The sequence below is a fragment of the Rhinoderma darwinii genome, chromosome 10 (genome assembly GCF_050947455.1).
Source record: "Rhinoderma darwinii isolate aRhiDar2 chromosome 10, aRhiDar2.hap1, whole genome shotgun sequence".
NCBI classification, from domain to species: Eukaryota; Metazoa; Chordata; class Amphibia; order Anura; family Rhinodermatidae; genus Rhinoderma; species Rhinoderma darwinii.
This window is the reverse complement of record NC_134696.1, coordinates 91,386,079-91,410,023: the sequence shown is the minus strand read 5'-3', so window position 1 is coordinate 91,410,023 and position 23,945 is coordinate 91,386,079. Positions and strand designations below refer to the sequence as shown.

Sequence of the window (23,945 nt, the reverse complement as noted above, 5' to 3'; positions counted from 1 at the left end):
TGAATCTCCCATACATACCATATTTACTGGGACCACCATGGCATTAAGACTACATAATTCTAGGGTTATTGTTGTGCATTCTGCAGTGTCCGTCAGCTGAACGAACTAGCATTGATTTCCCATGGAGTATTGCCTCACTAACTTTATTCATGCTAAATGTGCTACTCACTGGTATTCAGAGAATTCTCCCATGTGCCAACGACTCTCCAGAGGAAAAAAAATAATTTACTTAGAGGTGGATCTGGCATGTATCAAGTGTTGCAGGGGTATTGTTGAGCAAACAGGACCAATTAACAGAAGGATGCTCTATGTCACCAAAATCCAAAGACAATTTCTTTAGAAGTGGTATGTTTATTAAAGGAACACTGTTGTACCTAGTGCAGGATCTTCGGGGGAGGAGCATGATACAGTGATACTCTCATTGGTGTTCTGTGATTGCCTGTATCATGCTCCACCCCCTCAGTCCCTGTACTAGGCATAACACAGTGTATCAGCTTTGTTCCTTTAATACATCTGCCATCTCTATTGAGGTATGAACTCCAATGGCAAATAGCCCAAAACAGTCAAGGTCCAAACACCAAGATGACCAGCTAGCTGAACCCAAATCATAAAGGCAAATCTCAATTTTATGAACATCACTGAAACTTGATTGATCACACGAAAGAAAAGAATAAATGAGATCTTACAAGCATTTTAGGGGTCTGACCAGTGTAATGACCATCGAGAAATACATTATATACATACAGGCCAGACAGAAGCAGGCCAAGACCAGTGTAACAGTTTAAAGCCCACCAAGATCTGTTGCCCCCAAGGCATGCTGGAAAAACAGCTTCAAACAGTAGGACAAAGGAAATCATTTACATAATAACTTGGAAATTAAAAAAAAAAACAAGAAAAAAAAAACGGCAGGTAGAAAATGAGAAAAATTATATGCATAAAAACAAAAAACTGCAACAAATAAGGGTAACTGACTGAGGTCTGCGGTGGGCAATGCAGCAATGGCCTACCACCATTTAAGGCAACACTAGGTAGGGTAGTATACCCAATAACAGACCTTTGCGAGTGAACCTTAAAATGTTCTTCAAAAAAAATAAAAATAATAAAGGAATAAGACCCCAAATTAGAATAATGCATCCCCAAAAATCTTATTGGGAACTTGTGGGATCTTGATGTGTAAGCTCTTATATATTGAGTCCTTGCATTTTATTCTGTTGCAACTCTGTTTCAAGTGCAAGAAGTCATGAAAACTTTAATCCACAGGTTGGAGATGTCAGTTGACTTCCAGGTCACGTAAAGATGGTGCCGTCCATAGAACAGGAAAGCCCTCGGTCTCTGCTTGTTAACACTATGGAAATATAGAAAGGGAAACGGCATTAGAACAGCAAAGTCTTCTGGGTTAAGCAAAAAATAGAAAATATACACGTTGGATGAAGCACTGACCTCTGCCGCTGGGCCTCCTCCTCCTCCTCGAGAGCCCAATAACACACGTTGCTCATTTCGTTTCTCTGATTTTAACTCAACGGCAAGTTCAGCTGAAGCTGGATCCTGAGATCTGAAAAAGACAAGTCAGTAGACCGGCTCATTAAAGGTGAGATATCTCATGAGATCCGAATTTCTTCTTACAAAACAAAAAGTTAATTCAAAAAGTTACATACATAGTACGGTTGAAAAAAAGACACATGTCCATCAAGTTGAACCAACGGACGGGAAAAGGGAAGCAAAACATTTCTACACATAGGAGCTGATATTTTTTTGTTCTAGGGAATTATCTAACCCTTTTGTAAAGCCATCTACTGTCCCTGCTGTGACCCGCTCCTGCGGTGACTATTCCATAGATTCACAGTTCTCACAGTAAAGAAGACTTGTCGCCTCTGCAGGTTGAACCTTTTTTTCTCCAGACGGAGGGAGTGCCCCCTTGTCTTATGAGGGATTTTTACATGGAACAGGATTTCACCATATTTTTTGTATGTGCCATTCATATATTTATATAAGCTAATCATGTCCCCCCTTAGTCGTCTTTTTTCAAGGCTAAATAGATTTAATTATTTTAATCTTTACTCATAAGATCGTTGCTCTTCTTTTTATTTTTTCTAACTCCAGGGCATCCTTTCTATGAACTGGAGCCCAGAACTGAACTGCATATTCTAGATGAGGCCTCACTAATGCTTTGTAAAGTGGTAATATTACATCCCTGTCCCGTGAGTCCATGCCTCTTTTAACACACGACAATATCTTGCTGGCCTTAGAAGCAGCTGATTGACATTGCATGCTGTTATTTCGTTTATGATCTACAAGTACACCCAGATCCTTCTCAACAAGTGACTCCCCCAGTGTAGCTCCCCCTAGGACATATGATGCATGCAGGTTGTTGGTGCCCAGATGCATAACTTTACATTTATCTACATTAAACCTCATTTGCCAAGTGGATGCCCAAACACTCAGTGGTCCAAATCGGCTTGTAATTTATAAAAATCTTCCATAGACTGAACTATATTACATAGCTCGGTGTCATCTACAAAAATAGAAATAGTGCTATTAATCCCATCCTCTATATCATTAATAAATAAGTTGAATAATAATAAGTTGACCGGAGAACGTTGACGAGGAATCTCACAGCTATTGAGATCTACCACAGACATCAAAGATGGTAAACCATAAGACTACAAGGAATACGGCCTCCGTCCTACTGTAGTTTATTTATGCTTATGGTTTGTATCAGCTGACGGCTAACTAAATCAAAATCTAGTAGCGTGGACATGGCTGACAGGATCCAGCAGGTCCGATCAGATTTTTCCGCATCAATGTAATAAATCAGTAATCTCTTGTTAAAATGACGTGTACTATTCAGAACTATCTAATTTCCTGTTCATGACAATAGAGGCCATTGTGCTTGAAAATTTCATTAATGCAATACCTATAGAGATGTGATGTGGACCTACAACATGTGCATGTCAACCAGACCACGTGTAGTTACAAATAAGAAAAACACTTCAGTATTGTTGAAATAATAAAGTTCACCAATACTCCTTTTCTATTAGTCCTCATGGTATGTCAAATGTTAGAGCAGAAGTTTGTGCTCCAGAGCTGCTCTTCCAAATGTAATTGTATGTCCTGTTCAAAATGGTTGACAGATTTTTGGTGTTGCAGAAGGCGTGCCTTGATGTTACAAGATGAGAATAAATGTATTGCTCTATAGAATATTTTTTCATATCACATAATGGGGATATGCTGTGTGTGTAGATGGTGAATATGTGGTTTGACTGCTGCTTCCCTCTTCTCCGCGCAGTGCGGTACAGTGCCAACCGAGCTCTAAACTGGATACTTGAGTAATCATATGCCTCTTGCACACGACCGTTGTGCCACTCGGGCCGTTTTTGACGGCATCCGAGTAGCACCCGATCATCTTCACGGACCCATTCACTTTGACGGGTGAATCGGGTGCGTGAAAAATGTGTGCATGAGCCGATAGAGAATGGTTTCAATGCATAAACTGCCTAACAGCTAAATCCTTCTATATGGGGTTGTCAGGCAGCATGTCCATAGCAACCAGTACGTCCTATCTTCAATATGTATGACATTTTTACCAGATCTCTCACCTCTAGGATCCAAGCCTATCGGGAAATCGTGGTCAAGATAGGTGAAAGTGCCGGGCAAGAATGTTTTCATTCCAATAAGTGAGGGTCCTAAAGGAGGATATGCTATAAATGCCGAAGATGGAAATACCCCTTTAATTTAACCATGTTAATGTGTTTGTCTCAATTCAGATGACAAGTAAGGGGAGCTTCGCAGTATTCGACCCAGGTTTTTCTGTGCCTTACTGTCATATTAATCTTATATCTATTTTTTGGTAATCTCTTTATTCATTTTTTTGTTATAGTAACAACAAACGATACTCAAAGTTTGGATGCAAAAAAAGAACATCTGCCAAAACAGACCCTTAAAGGGGTTGCCTGCATTGTATATTCCCTTGTTGTTAGGAAGGTCCCATGTTGATAAGATAATCAAAGTTCTAGGATCCCCAGTGATCAGCAATAATCTGTGAAAAAAAACCAGCAGCAAGTGCTCAATTCCCTTGCAGCACCCCTGCAGGGGAAGTTAAGTACTACATAGCTCCTATTGAAATTAACAACCCCTCTGCTTAATGCATGGAGATGATGGGTCCCCCAGAGTGAGTGACACTCTTTATAACTGCTCCCCACACTGAACAGACCTCTCTATTATCTCAGTATTCCCTAATAGGGTATTTAAAAATGGGTTTTCTAAACCAGACAACCCCTATAGACTACACTAGACAAGCCTAAACTCAAAGACTGTCAAGGCTTTTGTATAACTGAATTAAACAGTGTAACAAAGTGTAGTCTATTTAAGTGTGGATTATAGTACTGCAAGATGGAATCTCTCAAATTATTTTAGTGAAAAAACTAACTCTGTGACTTAGATGGAATGTGTCATCGGAAAATTAGTTATTGTTTTAAAAGTTTTTATGCTTAAATATGTTTGGTGATTTTTGTTTTACATGTTCTATTTCATTATATAAAAACATTATCATAAAATCTTGCAGTTTTCACTCCGGTCACTGAGCCTCACAATTGAAAGACCCTTCCTGTTCTGTAGTGATCACTACTCAGCAGTCATCTCATTATCATCACAGGCAGGATTACACTGACAGGTAACACCTATATTTAGATAACACAGGCTACACCATTCATAATAGACTGAACCTTCCTGTTTTGTAGTGATCACTTCTCAGCAGTCATCTCATTATCATCACAGGCAGGATTAGGCTTCGTTCACATCTGCGTTAGGGTCCCGTTCCAACGTTCCGTTGGAGCTTTCTGTCGGAATGGGACCATGACTGACATAAACGGAAACCAAAGGTTGATTTCAATAGTGACGGATACGGTGCCAATGGTTTCCGTTTGTCTCAGTTGTGTAAGGGTTCAGTCGTTCTGACGGATTCAATAGTGTAGTGAAATCAATGGTGATGGATTTCCGTTTGATTTCCTTTGGTTTCCGTTTGTGTCAGTCAGGGTCCCGTTCCGACGGAAAGCTCCAATGGAACGCTCCAACGGTATGTCGGAACGGGACCCTAGCGCAGATGTGAACGAAGCATAATCCTGCCTGTGCTGATGAGATGACTGCTGAGAAGTGATTTCTACAGAACAGGAAGGGTCAGTCTATTACGAACGTCGGAACGGGACCCTAGAGCAGATATGAACGAAGCCTTACAACGACAGGTAACACAAATATAGAGATAACACAGGATCCACCATTCATAATAGACTGAACCTTCCTGTTTTGTAGTGATCACTTCTCAGCAGTCATCTCATTATCATCACAGGCAGGATTACACTGACAGGTAACACCTATATATAGATAACACAGGATCCACCATTCATAATAAACTGACCCTTCCTGTTCTGTAGAGATCACTTCTCAGCAGTCATCTCATTATCATCACAGGCAGGATTACACTGACAGGTAACACCTATATATAGAGAACACAGGATCCACCATTCATAATAGACTGACCCTTCCTGTTCTGTCGAGATCACTTCTCAGCAGTCATCTCATAATTATCACAGACAGGATTACACAGGTAACATCTATATAGATAACACAGGATCCACCATTGACAATAGGTGATGGACACAGCTCCCCTCCTCCCCCTCCCTGTACAATGACCTCTACACAGGTCACAGAGCATGCCTAGAAAACTTTCCCATAGAAGTCAATGTGTTCTTTCCTGTTCACAGGTTTCTATAGTCCATGTGGATGCTGTAAGGGTATGTTCGCACAGAGTTTTTTGCAGGTAGATTTTGACCTGCCTGCACGCTCTTTCCTGCATTTTTCTGGCGCGGCCATTGAGCGCCGTGGGCAAAAAACTCAGGAAAAAAATGTTTCTCTGCCTCCCATTGATGTCAATGGGAGGTCAGAGACGGAAACACCTGAAGAAAGAGCATGTCGCTTTTTTCCATGTCGCTCGTGGGACAAAATAGGCCTCCGCCTCATATTGAAATCAATAAGAGGCGATTTCGGCCGTTTTTTTTGGTGCGGTTTCGGACGTGGTTTCAGTGTCAAAAAACGTGCCAAAACACTCTGTGTGAACATACCCTAAAGCATATATCTCTAAATGGTGTTGACAGCAGCACAGACAAGATGGCTGCCCCCATAATCATGTACAGAGAATAGAATAAAAAAAATATCTAAAATAAAAACAGATTAGAAAAAAATTATGTTTCAATATCTGGTTTTAATTACGAAAAAAAATATATAGGTGATACATTTCCTTTAATTTCACAAAAATCGGCTTCATTTCATGAATAAAACCTGGCTCCTTATAATGGTCTAGGTCGGAGGACCTCTATAAAGTAAGGTTTCCTGGACAAGTCTAGGTGGTCACTTTGCATGGTCTTAATGCCTGGACGCGGATTCAGTTCGCATTGGATCGCAGGCTCTATGAGTTTCCGGAGAGGATGTTTAAAAATGCCAAACAAACAATATTTGACACAACTGAACTCTTTGAGGAAGCAGAGAACACGACGAGATTGCACTTTTCTTTATATACACAGTGGAGGCAATGTGCTAATCTCTGATTAGTCATCAGCTCGATGCGCTCATGGAGTGGACCACAACATAAAAGAATTTCTAAAATAATTGATTTGGCAAGTAAAGGGTAAATTCATTCTCCTGTGTATGTTCCAGGAGAATTTGTTTATGTCCGATCTCTCGGCAACAGATAATTTTAGCTCTTTGGGTCGGAAAGAATTGTATTTCCCTAGCTTTACGTAATGAAAGCAAAAAAATAAACAAATCTGACTTGGAAGCTGAAACTGGCCATAGACATGCGATTTAAAGTGACCATCGGAAACACGACCGATAGGTGGTCTGACTGCACCTATGGTCAATAGCATTAGAAACATTTATAATCACGGACAGTCAAAAAACACCCGATGCAGTAAAGACAGGGAAAAAAAATACCACTTTTTTCACAGCTATGTGGCCATCTGCTCTTTTTTTATCCAAACCTAGTTTTGGCTTAAACATACATGCAGCAAACAAGCTACAGGTTCTTTGTATATGTTCAGAAACCTTCCCAGTCTCCAAGAAATCTTCTAAATTGATATAGTAGATAGTAGGGGGGAAGGAGGGAGATGCAGCTGCAGTTTCTCACTCTCAGTGTCTGTGGGACTGCATGCTGTGAGAGGGGAGGAGGAGCAGAAATGGGAAGAAATCTGAATGGCTCAGAGTGTTCACCACAGCACTAGCATCACGCCAAAAATATCCGGCCCACCCAGCATGCATACAGATGTATGGAATAAGACTCAAAAACACAGGTTTGACACAATTTGGCTACAGTACATCTAACATATCTCTGCAGCTGCCTACAAAGTGATTGAAGTTTTAAGAGGTTATCAGTTTTTACTACAATTTCTAAATAGGTGATCTACACTAAAGATAATTTTTCTCTCAACCAGGATAGGAAAACAGGAAGACATATTCTCTAAGGGATGTGGTTCCTTCATGACAAAGAACGAAGCTGAGACTTCCTGACTTTGAATTTGACAATACTAAGCCAAATCTGGTGAAGCTTTTTCTCTAATAGTCAGGGAATATGTGAGGTCATTGTCCTCGGGCAGTCTGAAAATTTAAATCAGAATGGTTTGGGACGTCTGGAGATTCTGGCAGTGTAATATACTCTTAGTCTTATTAGGGTCAATTTTTGCATTAGAACATAATTGCACCTAAAATACAGAATTTCTACTGTTATTTTAAAGTCCAGCCATTCAAAGCTGGAATAAGACATTCATGAGATCCACCAGACTCACACAGCTAATCTACTAGATCAATGTCTCCCAAACTGTGGGTCGTGACACCCTGGGGGGGGGGTCATGTGAAGACCTTCGGGTGTTCGCAAGCCATTCACTGATGTCCAGGTTTCAACTGTATCTGCATCTTTAGGACACATACAGTTGAAACCAATGCTGGAGCAGGGAGCTGACGGCTCCTCCCTCAAAAATTTACTATGTAATGCTTGCCATGAGCGGCTTGGAGCAGAGAGGCACAATGTAGAGACGTCATCGCGCCTGTCTGTGCCGAGCCACACACTGCACAGACCGGAGGAGCAGAGGGATCTCATCTACTCATTGTGGGAACGGGGATAGGTGAGTAATTATTTTACTATTTTTTTTTATTAGGCAATAAGGGGGCATTATACTGGGTTAGGGGGGGTTGCTATGGGGCAATATACTGTATGGAGGCAGCTATGGGGGGCAGCTGTGGGGGCATTATACTGTGTGGGGGCAGCTATTGGGGGATTATACTGTGTGGGAGGCACTAAGGGGTCATTATACTGTGTGGGGGAAGTAAGGGTCATTATACTGTGCGGGGGCATTATTCTGTATGGGGGGCATCTTTATGGGCGTTATACTGTGTGGGGAGGCACTAAGTTATCATTATGCTGTGTGGGGGCAGCTATAAGGGCATTATACTGTGTAGGGGCAGCTATAGGGACAATATTCTGTGTGAAGGCAGCTATAGGGGCATTATCCCCTGTAGGATGTGTAGAACTGTGTGTGGGGCCCACTCAGATGTAAACCGCTAGCGAAGCCTCTGATGGCCAATGATGGACAAGTCGGGTCGACCCACCATCAACGGCCATAGTCGGTCCTCAACAATGCACAGCAGCAGGATACCTTGAGCCTGCCCCTTCCCCCACCTGCACAATTCTCGCTGTTTTCGAAGTAGCAGGGGCTTAATTTTTTAATGGTGCTAAGTACCGGCATCTAACTACGAATGATGTTGACATACGTCAGATGAAATGGGGCTAAGTCCGGGAGTTCCAAACAAAAGCCTCTGTCAAAAGTGGGTCAGAAAATTTGGGAACCACTGGATGAGTTATATCAGCTGTGACATTGCTCTCCTCTTGCGGAGTTCCTCCCCCGAGATCCATTAAACAAAATCTTTTAAATGTCCTGTAATATTTAGGTGATGATATCACCAAATATGCTGCTCACTTTTCTAAGGATCATTAAGATTAATTTAGGCACAGGTGTAGCTTGCCATAAAAATGTTGTTGTTCAGCTGATAGCTATTCTTCCTGACCTTTCCATACACGAGTGCGTGTTCTCAATGGGGGCAAGGGGAACAAGCTGGTGCCCGACACCTCAGCCGGCGGCTTATCTCCCTTGAGAAAAAAGGATCGAGCATATTCAAATTCAACGAGCCCAATCATTTTTGTCCCTCACATCTGCCGAATAAACATTAGACAAACATCGAATACACATTAGACGGTCGTCTGGTCCCCCCAAAAAATAGGCGGGTCCAGACAATGTTAGTCTAGTATAAATAACTCCCTTTAGTCTATACTGCATGATCTTTTAATTGCCTAGCAACCACTTGTGTTATTGTCTTGGTGACTAACAATATGTTTTGTTCACAATTATATATGTGTGTTTAATAAAGAAGTGTGTGGGCCCTAGTGGGGTACAATGAAGGGAGAAGGTCCCATAACAATAGATCAAAATAGACACCCATTATGGCGCCGGGTTTTTCTATGAACCTTGGGCCAGTTCTCCACCCCCTTGTTCATCTGGAGAGGGAAGTCCAACACAGGTTCTCGCCGCCCAATAGTAGAGGATGGGGCTAACCAGGGCTGAACCTGGTCTCTTTGAAGGCCCCATAGCAGACGCATGGTCTACCTCTATGTTGGCCTTCGGGTAGGGTGGCATTTTGTTCCACCCTACCAGTAAAATCGTGAACCATTATATTTGCCCTCTTTGGCCTTTATACATTACTGAGAAATGCATTGTCTGAACTTGGTTGCATCACTACGATCATTATGCAAATGGCTAGAACAACGGGAGTTGCTCGGTTAGTAAGTGGAGCTTTGCCGGGATGGTGAGCACTAGGAAAAATGTATTCCTGTTTCAACTACAATAGCAACTTGCTACATATGTACGCATCAGAGGTGATTGCAGAATACTTGATTATATGTAGGAAGTCATTGCGACATGGAAACAGAAAACATTGGTCGGAGCCTTGAGGAACTAGATTAGCTGTCCCCAAGATGATGGTGAGAGATTTCTAGAACTGATTCTCTGACACTGTGTTTTGTCGGATGTGCCATTGATTTCAATTGTATCCAGCCGTTGGACTCAAAAAGGCTTCCAAAAACAGGAACCCTGACCAGCGCCAAAGGGGTTCAGACTGTGCCTACTTTCTGGGAATAGGTGAGGAACCCTGATCACAAGCCTCCACTCATGCTCTCTTCTGATCTGTCTACATTTAAGGTCAGAAGACCCTTAGAAAGTGATAAAAGGTTGAGTGAACGTTGACAAGGTATTGTACATATAGACCTCTATAATCCAGCAGGACTGGTATAATATGACAACTATGTGTAGCTATTCTCAAGAATCGACCTTATCAAAAGCTTCTTGCATTCCAATATGTGTGGAAATCTGCAATCCTTCAACAGTCGTACTTCAGTCTACATACTCTTAAACTTAGGCTTTGAAGTCTGAAGATTGTTTTCTGTAGGTAGGAGGCATGCTTTTTTGATAAATCAACCTAGATACATAAGGCCAAGGTTATTTTCAGATTTCCTTTCTAGCCTCAGACACAGATTGACTTTACGGCACCCAAGGGAGACGTACCGTACAAGAGTTATATTCTCCACAACATAGGTTTACAACTACTAGGGCAATCATTGAAACAGGATAGCCATCAATCCATCATAATATCTGGCAATAATTGAAACAAATATATTCTGTATAGTACTAGTCTCGATTCAAGGTGGTCATGGAAGGTGCCAAATTGACTCAACTCCTAGTTTTGGCACAGACTGTAGGTCAACTCCTAATATCTTTTTGCTCTTGTATGTGGGAAGAAAAGTGATAATACTTATAGGTACCACTAGATAGATATCTCTCTTTTAGCCCCTTGATGCTACATGGGGGTGGGGGTTCAGGGGGTCAAAGGCCGACTGATGTAACTCCATACTCCAATAATTTATGTTTATTTCTCTTGTAACAGCCACTCTAAAAGGTGTCCATACACCTTCCACGGTTGTCGTCCGAACGCTTGTTTGGCCAAAAAGTTCTCCTCCTTCCCATACACGTGCATATGATTTCAATGGGGAGAGGGGAATAAACTGGTGCCAGACACCTCTGGCAACGGCTTGTTTTACTTGAGAGCAAAGGATCGGGCATATTGAAATTCAAAATGCCCGATTTTCTTTTCCTGACATCTGCTGAACAAACATTGGACAAACATCTAACACACCCTAGATGGTCGTCCTGTCCCGCCTAAATCGGCATGTTTAGTCGACGTTAATCTAATGCATATGGCCCCCTTTAGTTAATATTTGATAATTTTATAATTGTCTAGCAAACACTTGTCTCCTGTCTTGGTGACTAAAGCTCCTTTAACAACGGCCAATATGGGTAGCGAAAACAAGCGGCGATCAACGAGATCTGCGCTCCTTTGCTCCTTTCACAAGGAGCAATGATTGGTTATGTATGGCAACAAGCGATCGATACTACGATCACTCGTCCCCATAAATTTCCATTATGTCGGCAGAACATCTCCCTGTTTCCAACGATAATATGTACTGCTGCATAAGCTAAACTATCAGCCGATGAACAAGCGGGCAATGATCGGAACAAGCGTTCATACGAGCGCTTGTTTGCCCTATCATTGGCCCATGTAAAAGACTACAAATTACAGCTGATCGCTGGGGGGTACCAAAAGCGGGAATCTCCATTGACCAGCTTAACGTCAGGGAAAAACAACATTATTCAAAGTGGACAACCCATGAATCTGGTCAAAGAAGACCATATATATCACCAGTACGACTGTTGGCGAGATATCTGCCCGCCTTCTGGAACCCCTACTTGGGTTGTGGGCAGTCCCTTATTCATAGGCTGCTATTTTTCACGTCCGAGGTGGACCCGTGCGCGATGCGTGGTCACAGATCCCCCTCAGACTACAGTCCATGGAGAAATGCGTGACATGCAGCAAAATAGGACATGTCCTATTTTTCAACGGACCGTTTATAGGCTCCGTTGAAACAAAGGTCATGTGAACGTCCCCATTGAAATACATGAGTCCGTGTGATGGCCGTTGTTTTAGCGGCCATCACACGGACGAGATTCATGTGTGAATGAGCCCTTAGGAGAAGTGGAAAAGGTTGTTTCAATCTCTCGGAGAGCTACAACATGTTTAAATCTCTTTTTATAATGAGACTTTCCATTTAGTAGCCAGAATGTCAAACTGGCCAAAAAAATCTTCCCATGGGCGGCCACTTTCATTTTTAGTGCAATTTAAGGCAACAATATTTCATATCTTCCATAAAAAAGGGTATCTCAATTTTCACAAAAAAGGTCGGTAAGTAGCTAACACAAACGTCAATGTCCCGGAGCCTAATATGGGATTTACATTTCATAGCAGTCAATTATTCTCCGTTAATCTCAAAAAAGCTCATAAACCATTGGAATTGTGGCTTTTTTTAAACAGATGGGCTGGGAATTATAGCTTTAGGCGGGGTGATGCCACATCTTAAGTGTTCTGTGGTTCATAAGGATAAATATGCTAAAGTTCATTTGAAACACAAAGTCTTTCTTCTGGGAAACATGCATTAATTTCTGTAAAACTTAGGATGCATTTCAGAAATACCGGAGCTGGCCGCAGATATAAATATAATAGTTGCCGAAAACATCACAAAAATAACCATCTTTGATTCTCCAACTTGCTCAGCGGGAAAGAGACAACCTCTCCAAGACTTTATTAGCCCCCCCCCCCCTCCCCAAAGATGGCTATGGTTAGCTAAAAAAAGAATCCCCCATCTGAACTCTCGATCGTGGAGGGTCATAAGGAGGAGCAAACCCCTAATAGGGCATATGGACATCAAAGATGGGGTCACCCTCCAGCCCGTGAATTAAATGGTCAGCCACTCATTTTAATAGCGGGCATGTAATACTATATTTGATCCACAGGGGCCATGGCTTGCTGCCGGTTAGCGGCTGACTTCTATTTTAATAGGGGTTGTCTTCCTGAGACCACCACTTTTAAAGACAACCTGTGACCTCCCCTGACAGGTCTATTAAAGTAAACTGTATTCCCCATAAAATAACGATTCTGGATCATCTTTTCTTAGAACTCTGCATTGTGCTGTTCCTCTGATATTCCTCCTAAAAATGTATGAATAAATTGACATCTGGGTGTCAGGGAGACGTGTCCCTACACTGTCTCACTCTGTCAGCACTGATTGGACATTGTCAGTTTGTGTATTGACACGCCCCCAACTAGTTACACCCAGTTGTCAATATATTCATAAATTTATAGGAGGAATAACAGAGGAATGGTATAGTGCAGAGTTCTAAGAAAAGTTGTTCCAGAATTGTTATTTTATGGGGAATACAGGTAATTATTGAATGGATCTGCAGGGTCAATAGATTCTGTGAGCCTTTTAAAGACATTACTTTGACCAGTTACCACTTTGGTCCCTCAATGGGACAACTAAATCAAAACGCCCGTGTGAAAACTGTTGTTTCTAAGCTTTGGATGGAGTTATCCCATAAATACTATATACATAAAAACACAATCAGATTCTCAATGTCTCGCTGCACGATGTTTGGCATAGCCATTCAAAATCTGCATGCCCATTATGTCGGATGGAAGAGTACGGGAAACGTAGCAGTGCACGCTTCAAGTGAATGGACAGGGAAATGACGTCACAGACATGATTATATCATTGGCAGTACATGATGGAAGAAAACAGATGCGCACAATTTAATTCTGGCGAATATATTGGCAGCGAGTCACCAAGCACAGCTGTTGACTGGCAGAAAAATAAAATGGTGAGAGCTGCCAAATAGCAAGTCCGGCATTTACGCTATGCAAGGCATTGTAAGCGATCTGCTCGTAAAACATCAAAATCTCCAAACTCCAGCACTCCCAAGAAACAACGTTTAATTAAAGGAGAACTCTGCCCCAAAAGATAACACATTACGTGTACACAATTGTGACAATTATTGGAGTATGGCCACACCACATAGGCAGCTGCTATAGGGCCTATGAATGAAGGGGGCCCCAGTTCAGGTTGATCACCTCCTGGTTTCCAATGGGTGATGTGACAGTAAATAACACAACCCCTCTCCACGGGCACAGTAGGGTTAGCATAAAAGGGCAAAAAAACAGAGGATCAGGTAGAATGAGGGGTGGTAAGGTGCTAAACAAACACCAGGTCTTGATGCCCTGGATGGCGGTGTGGGGGTGGAAGTGTAAATGAACACAAGTGGGCCCACGTTAGTTTTTTTTTTTTTATATGGCCCTCTCTTCTACATCACTGTCATTGCCAAATCCCCTGCTTAGACAAAGAGTCAAATTATACATTTCTGTCTGCCTGCCACTACCACTAGGGGGAGCAAACTGCATACATGTATAAATAGCATGCAATAACAGCACATTGGGCATTCACTTTCTTTAAGATATAGTTGTCGATTTAACATTTTAATTCCAGTCCACCCCAATTTACAAGCACGCTTCATCCAATTCACTTACAGGGGCTGTTTTTCTGATCGACCACACGCCAACTTTCCTTTTTTCTGTAAGAAGTAGAAAAGAGCGACCACCAGTAGAAGGAGAAGTACACAGACAACCACGGCGATGATGGCTGTGCTGCTGCCACCGCTTTGCTCTGTAAGAGACGACATTAATAAATCAGTCACATGAGCGGTATAGTACTGCAAAATTAAAATAAAATAGGGAGGGGGTATGAAGCATGGGGCGATTTTAACTCTTTAATGGCATTACATGGATACCATTATCTAAAGTGCAATATATGCATCGCCTATACATAACTAAGATACTGTGATATATATATATGTAGATATACCTTGGGCAGGCGCTGTGCTTGTGACCACCATGTTTGCTGTAAAAACAAAAAGAAACATAGCATGTATATTGTGATCCACATTATGATTCTAAATGAATACGTACATATAACATTGGGTTATTGACCAGTAAGAATATCCCTATCAAATAGATATAGGACTTGTAGGCACGAAGAATCCCTTTATGAAACATGCTTTTTAGGTTCTACGTGGTTAAAGCAGCATAGAAAGACAAAGGTGGAGTTTCCCTTTAATTAAAGTGACAGCGACCTCGGAATTGGGTGTTTTCCTGATGCTACAAGTTATCACCTATCCTCTAGATAGGTGATAACGAATAGATCAGTGGGGGTCTGACTGCTGAGACCCCACCGATCGCTAGAATAGGGGTCCCGAGCCCCCTGTTCCGTCCACCTGCAAGCCCAAATCTAGGAAGAGTTGAATAAAGTGGTGGTCCTCGCGATTTGGTGATCATTTGGGGTCCCAGTGGTCAGACACACAACGAGCCGATTAGTTATGACCTATCCAGTGAATAGGGCATAACTTGTAGTAACCGGAATACCCCTTTAGCTATATCAAGAGAGAGATCTATATGCTACACGTAACATTTTATTTAAAATCTTAATGTAAAAACAAACTCTATATTATATATTCAGGTCCTTGGCATGATGTTACCACCCCCATCATCTTATATATATTGTTTAGGGAGGGAATTAACACAACCAACCTATTGCAGAAATAGAGGCAGTACAAACAATGATCTGCTATGCAAGCTCAGGAGCTTACTGCATACTGTTTACACATTCAAGGTAATAATAAAACAGTATGCAATAAGCTCCTAGGCTCCCCCTAGTGGTGGCTACCGGCAGGTCGAATTTTATGATTTAAAAATAAGTAGGGGATTTGGAGCTCTGTACTTAACTACAACTACTATAAACATATATTTTTTCATTCCCCAAGATATAAGCCCATGATTCCCTAAAACAGACTTACAGTTGCTGAACTTGAATTTTTTTTCTTTGGATCCATGTTGATTTTTTGCAGTGCATGAAATTTCATTAATAAGCTTGGAAGTGACCTTCACCACGACCTCGCTTTTTACGCTCAAGCCAGAAACGGTCTGGTTAGGCTGAAAAGAGAAATATAACAATCAATGTATACAAGCCGTGGAATGAGTGAGGAATCTGACAACAATGACCATTGTTAGGGTGGAATTAGTCAAGTGAAGACCGCAAAACCCGCTGGACACGTTAAAAAGGACCATGGGACTCAAAACTAGAGAGTCATCATTGATCACATACGTCCTATTCATTGATAGAGCCAGAGGTGTAGAGTGAATTGTGCTCTCGAAACAAAGAATCTTCCATGGTGTTGACTCAAGTGAGTTTTTCCAAAAAGTACAAGGGTGCAGTGGATATACAAGGATTCAACACTGTGCCCATTGTATTGACTTGATCAAAATGATGGTCGAATGGCCAGATTAGAGGATGTGAATTATCTAAGTAGGTGACGTTAAGTTTGCTAGGTCTCCATTGCAGCCGGAGAAGCGGAAGAGTCTAAGCCCCGCCCCGTTTTTCAAACTTCCTGTTCCACATGCACAAGGACTGGAGGGGGAGAAGGAGGGGAAGACAAAATAGATGTTCCCTGGGAAATTTACTTGGTAATTATTTTTTGTTTAATTTTTCCTTTTGATTTCCCTTTAGGCCGGGTTCCCACGGGTCGGATAAGCTGTGTAAAACCTGGCAAGCGTAACCGACCTGGAACCCGCAGCACATTCTGTCCGAAAAATCGCACCATATTGTGGTGCGTTATTTTAGACGGAATTTCTGCTGCGTAAAAAAAGCGCTCATACAGACCCCCTCTCCTCCTTTAACGTCCCCCCCCCGCCTCCTACGATGACGTTGCAGGCCATGTGACGCTGCAGCCTGTGATTGGCTGCAGTGGCCACATGGGATGAAACATCATCCCAGGAGGTCGGACTGCAGGAAGAAGGAGGGCGTCCTGGGTAAATGGTTTTCTTTTTCCGGAGTTGCGTTTTTTGCGGCGTAATTGCTGCGATTACTCCGCAAAAGTGGCAACACTTGGCTTTCCGTTGCGGGTTTTGCATCCCCATTGAATTCAATGGCGAAAACTCGCAACAGAAAATCAACAAAAACACAGCATAAATTGACATGTTGCGGAATTAAATTCTGCACCGCGGGTCAATTTATTAACGTTTCCGCTGCGTTTTTTTTCCACAGCGTGGGCATGAGATTTACTAAATCTCATCCCCTTTGCTGCTACTCTAATGATGCGGAATTTCCGCATAGAATTCCCAGCGTTTACGCTACATGGGAACCCGGCCTTAAAGCAACATGAACAACAAGCAAATTACACAACGAAGGGATCGGCATGATGTATGACAGTAATAATAACATTATAAAGAATAGACAGGGCTGACGCCGGAAACTGAAGAAGGGACTACCCTACCCATGGTGCCTTTATAGTATAATCTAAATGTGCCATGGCATGATAGAGGTAGATGCTAACCTTCAGCTCTGGTGGATGCCAGCTTATCTCCGGTTCTGGGTATCCTGTCGCTGAACAAGATAAGGTTGCCATGTGCCCCTCAGGTAATTCAACCGATTCACTCTCAGGTCCAAGATTTGGGGGTCCTAAAAATAAAAGAACAGTTCTTATGATTGGCAACAATGGAATAATCGGCCACCTACGCACAATGCCCTTTCCATGTTGGTAATGAATGCTTGTTTTATCTGTGCAGCCCTATACTAAACAAAATGGTGTTCCACTTTAGAGACAAACTAAAGCCGAATTCAGATGAACGTGGGGAAACTCAGATGTGAAAAACGGCCGTTTTTTCACGTCCGAGTTGCCCCGTGCGGGTCCCGTTTTCACGGATCCCCATAGACTTGAGTGTATCGAGGGATACGTGAAAACGGAAGAAAATAGGACATGTTCTATTTTTCAACAGACCCTTCACACGGTACGTTGAAACAACGGCCGTGTGAACGCCCCCATTGAAATACATGGGTCCGTGTGACGGATGTTGTTTTAACGGCCGACACATGAACGTATACCACGGTCACCTGAATTTGGCCATACATGGACGCATGTATTTCAATGCCATTGTTGTTTCAATGGACCATGTGAAGGGTCCGTTGAAAAATAGGACATGTCCTATTTTGGTCCGTTTTCACAGTTCCCTCGACAGACTCAAGTCTATGGGGATCCTTGAAAACGGGACCCGCACGGGGCAACTCGGACGAGAAAAACTGCAGTTTTTCACTTCCGAGTTTCCCCACGTTCGTCTGAATTCGGCCTAACTCTAAGGTGCACTATGGGCATTGGGTTTTCCAGGGCCAATTAAAGAACTCTACAGTTTGCCTGTCCACAGCTGCAGTGTCTGATAACAAAGAACAAAAAATTGTAGATTTAAAGAAGACCTGTCACCCCTCCAGAATTGTTTATTTTAGTAAATACTTGTAATTCCCATAAAATAAATATTCTGGAACATATTTTATTCATCTCAGCATTGTACCGTTACTCTCTTATTCCTCCTAGAAATGAATGAATAAATTGACAACTGGGTGTTACCATTCCCCTTGTCAAAGGGGCGTGTCCCTACACAGTCTCACATAGTCAGCAGTGATAGGACAGTGTCAGTCTGTGTAGAGACACACCCCCAACTGGTAACACCCAGTTGTTAATTTATTCATACATTTGTAGGAGGAATAACACAGGATCGGCACAATGTAGAGTTGTAAGAAAAGAAGCTCATGAAAATGTATTTCATGGGCAATAAAATTATTTACTAAAACAGACATGTCAGGAGAGGTGACAGATTCTCTTTAAGACTTTATTGTCTCTTCAATGCTATAAATTAGGAGTCACTGCACATTAATGGGGTTGTATGAGATTTAAAAAAAGGGCCTGTTTTTTTTCATCAAAAACAGTGCCATTTTTCTCCATTGGCTGTATCTGGTATTGCAGTTCAACCTCATTGAAAAGAATGGGGCTGAACTGTAATACCAGATACGGCCAATCTTCGAAGATGGCACTGTTCCTGGGGAAATAGGGCAAACCCTTATTTCTAAGCTCAATCAACCCCTTCAAGTACAGTGGATCTGGAGTCCATTTGGGTTGCCACATACTGGCCTACAAGTTTGCTCTTACCCTGCACAACGATTGTGAAACTCTCTTCCTTGTGCAATCCTGGCACCGTGGGCACTGTAGCTTCACAAGTATAAACCCCAGAATCAGCATATGTTAAATTACGCAAGCGATGCCTGTTGCTGCTAGAGAGAAGAACACCCCCCTGTAACAGAAGATTGTGCGAAATTAATACAAGCTCCTAAATTACTACAAGGTGATAGATATGACAGCGCTAGGCGGGAGCAGGGGCAGTTTTACCTTCTTCCAGATCAAGTTGGCGATTTCCGAGCCATCACCCAAGCAAGAGAGCGGAAGATCCTCCCCAACAAAGGGCTGGACTTTTTCAGATGGGATGAGAGTTAGAGGATTAAGGTCTGTGGGAGAATAATGGGAGACGGTCGTGATAAGGAAGAGAAAAAGTTATTCTGCAAAAAATCCTAAAATGAACGGAGCCTCTGGAGACTGGAATTTATATGTCCCAACTGGGCTAATGAGAAACTCATTTAAAGGGGTAATCTGATGCAGACCACAACTTTATGCCCTATTTGGGCACATTGAGCTAAAAGGGGAGTGGCCTGCCCCCCCCCACGATCAAAGGGATTGTAGGAGATTAGACAAACTTGGTTACTTTCTTCCAGAAACAGCGCCCCTCTTGTTCATTGGTTGTGCTCAGTATTGCAGCTCAGCCACATTAAAATATATACTGCAATACCAGACAGCCTCCATGGGCGCTGTTTCTGGAAGTAAGCAGCTTTGTTTTTTCTAATCTCATACAGTAACTAAATTTTTCAAAAACTTTTGACACGTCAAAGTGACATGTTAGAAGTTTTGATCAGTGGGGGTCTGAACACTGAGACCTCCACCGAAGCGGGAGAAAGTCTATGAGCCCAAACACCGCTTGATCCGCTTTCTGAGGAAAGCTGATCAGATACAAAGCGGCACAGCGCTTCTGCCGCTTCGTTTCAGCGATCGGTGGGAGTCTCAGTGCTCGGACCTCCAACAATCAAAATTTCGAAATGACATGTCAAAAGTTTTTCAAAAGTTTTGTTTCCCTTTGACTAAAGCCAAGCGCTGTGTTATTTTAGATTGTAAGCTCCAGAGTCCCTTTGCCTTTCTGTTAGCAAACGTACATTATTTTCTTAATATTTGGCAATTGTATGGTTATTTCCTTACCTAAATGAAGTATGTTGGTACCGTATAATCAAAGGGTACTGCTATTTAATAAAGAAGGTTTCTGAGTGTGAGATCTCCTTCAATTTGTTAAACACAAAACAAAAAAAACATGGCTGCTTTTTTTTCCCCCAAAAACAGCGCCACACTTATCCACAGGTTGTGTGTGGTGAAGTTTCATAAGGAAAGCAGCCATGTTTTTCTAATCCTGGACAACCCCTTTAATAGTGGCAGAAAAGAAGGTGAGATTGCCCCTTTAAATTTGGATACGAGTAAAGGTAGAACTACATGGTGGACAGTGCAAGAAAGATAATCGACATAGAGCACACTTACAATGAATTTCGATTTCTATCTGCTTTTTAAGCACAATTTCACCAGGGCTGTCAAAATCCAGAGCTTCACAGAAGTAAGTCCCACTATCCTCTCTGGAGATGTTTTGGAAAATGTAAACTCCATCTGAACCAGAATTCAACTCATCCTCCTCACCGCCAGTCTGAAATATGGACAATGATGAACAATAGATGCTTTAGCAGCTGCTGCTTGACATTGAGTACTACTGCTTAGCTTATTTGTAACCAGAATACACGGGTGCTTCTCTTGTTCCATTATCCCCAGTTTTATTCCATTTAATGTATATGCATTAGAACAATATGCAAGTAGAATATAAAATGATATGCAAGTAGAATATAAAACAATATGCAAGTAGAATATAAAACAATATGCAAGTAGAATATAAAAAACAACCTGGAAGATGTTAAAGGGGTAGCGTAAGATTAGAAAAACATGGCTGCTTTCTTCTAGAAACAGCACCACTCTTGTCCATGGGCTGTGTCTGGTATTGCAGCTCAGTCTCATTCACTGCAATGGGGCTGAGCTGCAATACCAAACACTGCCCATGAAAAATAGTGGCAGTATTCCTGGAGGGAAGCAGCCATATCTTTCCAATCTCATACAGCCCCTTTACCCAAAATTACAATTCGTCAAGTCAAAATACCTTCAGCTTATGGAACAAGTAAGTAGGGGCCGGGTTTCCATCTCCTTCACAACGTAGAGTCACTTTATCTCCTTCCTTAAGGGGCTGATCAGGTGACACGGTTAACTTCACATTTTCAGTGTAATCTAGAAATAAAATGTAAAAAAGGGTATTAAAATGTTTACCAAGATGTGGTTGGTGACAGGTACCATTAGTCTTACTTACAGTGGAGAGACAGTTTGAATTCCTTTGACTCCATGTTACTGGTGGCGCCCCCTGGTAGGGGAAAAACAGCCTTGCAGGAAAATATTGCATCAACGTCTGCTTTGGTGGGCTTCAGGTAGAGAATACTGGAGACCGTGTACAAACCAGATGCCTCAGTGGTTGTGCGGGGTAAAGCATATAAATCTGTAGGTGGAAGGATATTTTATATAAGAAGTCGCCCTGTTTTTTACAAACCTGGGTGACAACCAATTCGGGGGCGTTATTAGGGGTTGTCACCTAAAAGATAAATCTGTCTATTTACAAAAATGACACCAGAGAAAGTAAATGTAGTCCAGCTACGTAGGCTGAAAAAAGACACAAGTTCAACCTTTCTTAATAAATTACCCATCATGCATTGCTGGATTAGTTATAACCTTCAATGCCATTTGTCAGTAAATAATCATCTCGACATAGTATCTGCCATTACTACCTTTTGGGGTAGGGCATTCCATAGTTTGATTACTCTAACTGTAGAGAACCCTTTCCTATCTTGATGTCTGAAATGTCTTTCATCCATACACAATTCTAGTTCTTTGTATTGACCACACTGTCTCGATGACGTGGATGAAGGGGCTGGCTGCCTGGCTCAATTCATCAGCTAAGCCGCCCCTTACTCAGTCTCTGAATGAGCCCCTTCATCCGTGTCATCGACAGACAGAGGAGCAGGAGCTCCTTATCCCGGAGCCTGCGTCAACGCATCACAGCAAGAACGGCAGCTGCAAACTTCCGGGTCCACGCGACGGGGACTAAAAACCGGTGATCCGCGTGGGTTTGAAAGATAAAATATATTAATAAATAGTTTCTCTTTTCGTCGGGGAACCCCTTTAATGTTGCTTATTCTATTCATATAATTCATTCCACTTTACCGGATGTTTTTTCAACTCCTGCATTTAGAAGAACTTGATTTTTGTACCACTGGATGGTTGGTGCCGGGTATGAGTTTCTACTGCTGCAAGTTCCAACCTTAGGTATAAAAGAGAGGAAAAAAACTGATCATCAGCCCAAAAGTACAACAAAGTAACGACTGGATACATTGTACAGGGAAGGAGCGTCCAATGGAATCGACAGAATAAGAATGCGTTATAATATATTAGATTACCTCTGCTGCAATAGCTTCTGTGATGGATAATACTCGGGTGCTCACAGATAGTTCTGGGGGTGTCGGTGATACTGAAAGAATAGAAAATAATAAGTAAAAAACATACAGTATATTATATTGCAATATTACATTATATTATATTACATACCATTATACACTATTATTTTATATATTATACTGTATTATATATTTCATTACATTGTATTATATTGTACACTATTATATTATACTGTATTATATTATATTACATTGCATTATACACTATTATTTTACATAGCATATTATTCTGTATTATATATTACCTTACACTGTATTATAGTTTACTGTACACTATTATCTATTATACTGTATATTATATTACATAGCATTATACACTATTATTTTATATATTATACTGTACTATATATTTCATTACATTGTATTATATTGTACACTATTATATTATATTACATTGCATTATACACTATTATTTTACATAGCATATTATTCTGTATTATATATATTACCTTACATTGTATTATATTTTACACTATTATTATATGTTATATTATACTATATTATATAATATTATACACTATTATTTTATATATTATACTGTATTATATATTATCTTACATTGTATTATAGTTTACTGTACACTATTATCTATTATACTGTATATTATATTACATAGCATTATACACTATTATTTTATATAGCATATTATACTGTATTATATTTATGTTATACTCTATTATTTTAAGTAACATTATACACTATTATTTGATATAATATATAATACTGTATTATATTTTACATTTTATTATAATTTACAGCATTATTTAATATACATTAGATTATATGACATTGCACTATATTATACAGTATTTTTGTCATATTATATTGTATTATTTGATATTATACTTGGCATATCGTACCCCTCCAACTGTAAATTCTCAGAATATAAGAAGTCACCAAGGAGTCCTGTATCCATAGGGTCATGGCCGTAGTAGGAATACAGATTTTTGTTTTTCTAATAAAGCCTTAGCTGCTACAAAACAAGGAAGCTAGAGCTTCATGTCAATCAGTGACTGATTTATCCTCTTCAAAATGACGTTCTGCAGCAGCTGATACCAAATACTGTATAAATCAAACTCCAGCTGCTGCAGAACCTCTTTCTAAAAAGTAAAGCGGAGCATTATATCAGTCAGTCAATGACTAACATTAACCCCTTCCACTTCGCCCATAGGTGTTTAGATTATACAGGAGAGTGCCCGGCCAATCAGATCTTCGTTTCTTTCCAATGGCAGATATCGGGGGGCTCGAGGGATTGTCGGAGGATCCTGGCAAATGTCCAGTGCCCAATAAGTAAACATCTAATGTCTGGGGTCAGCTATAATATATGAGAGATAATGGC

The 23,945-nt window shown here is 41.2% G+C and overlaps 1 protein-coding gene across 1 annotated transcript in view; it reads right to left on the bottom strand.

Annotated features, from left to right (window-relative positions):
- Window positions 1–691: 691 nt before the first annotated feature.
- The window catches only part of BCAM (basal cell adhesion molecule (Lutheran blood group)), a 55,317-nt gene continuing 32,063 nt past the window's right edge, over window positions 692–23,945 (bottom strand). Inside the window, exons 4-16 of the mRNA XM_075840255.1 lie at window positions 22,550–22,620; window positions 22,317–22,413; window positions 21,412–21,594; window positions 21,208–21,332; window positions 20,547–20,706; window positions 19,302–19,417; window positions 19,065–19,206; window positions 17,421–17,545; window positions 15,885–16,020; window positions 14,897–14,932; window positions 14,563–14,698; window positions 1,441–1,552; window positions 692–1,345 (exon numbers count right to left, since the gene is read on the bottom strand). Coding sequence (XP_075696370.1) covers window positions 1,340–1,345; window positions 1,441–1,552; window positions 14,563–14,698; window positions 14,897–14,932; window positions 15,885–16,020; window positions 17,421–17,545; window positions 19,065–19,206; window positions 19,302–19,417; window positions 20,547–20,706; window positions 21,208–21,332; window positions 21,412–21,594; window positions 22,317–22,413; window positions 22,550–22,620 — 1,445 coding nt within the window. The 3' untranslated portion in view covers window positions 692–1,339. The remainder of the gene's footprint in view (window positions 1,346–1,440; window positions 1,553–14,562; window positions 14,699–14,896; window positions 14,933–15,884; window positions 16,021–17,420; window positions 17,546–19,064; window positions 19,207–19,301; window positions 19,418–20,546; window positions 20,707–21,207; window positions 21,333–21,411; window positions 21,595–22,316; window positions 22,414–22,549; window positions 22,621–23,945) is intronic.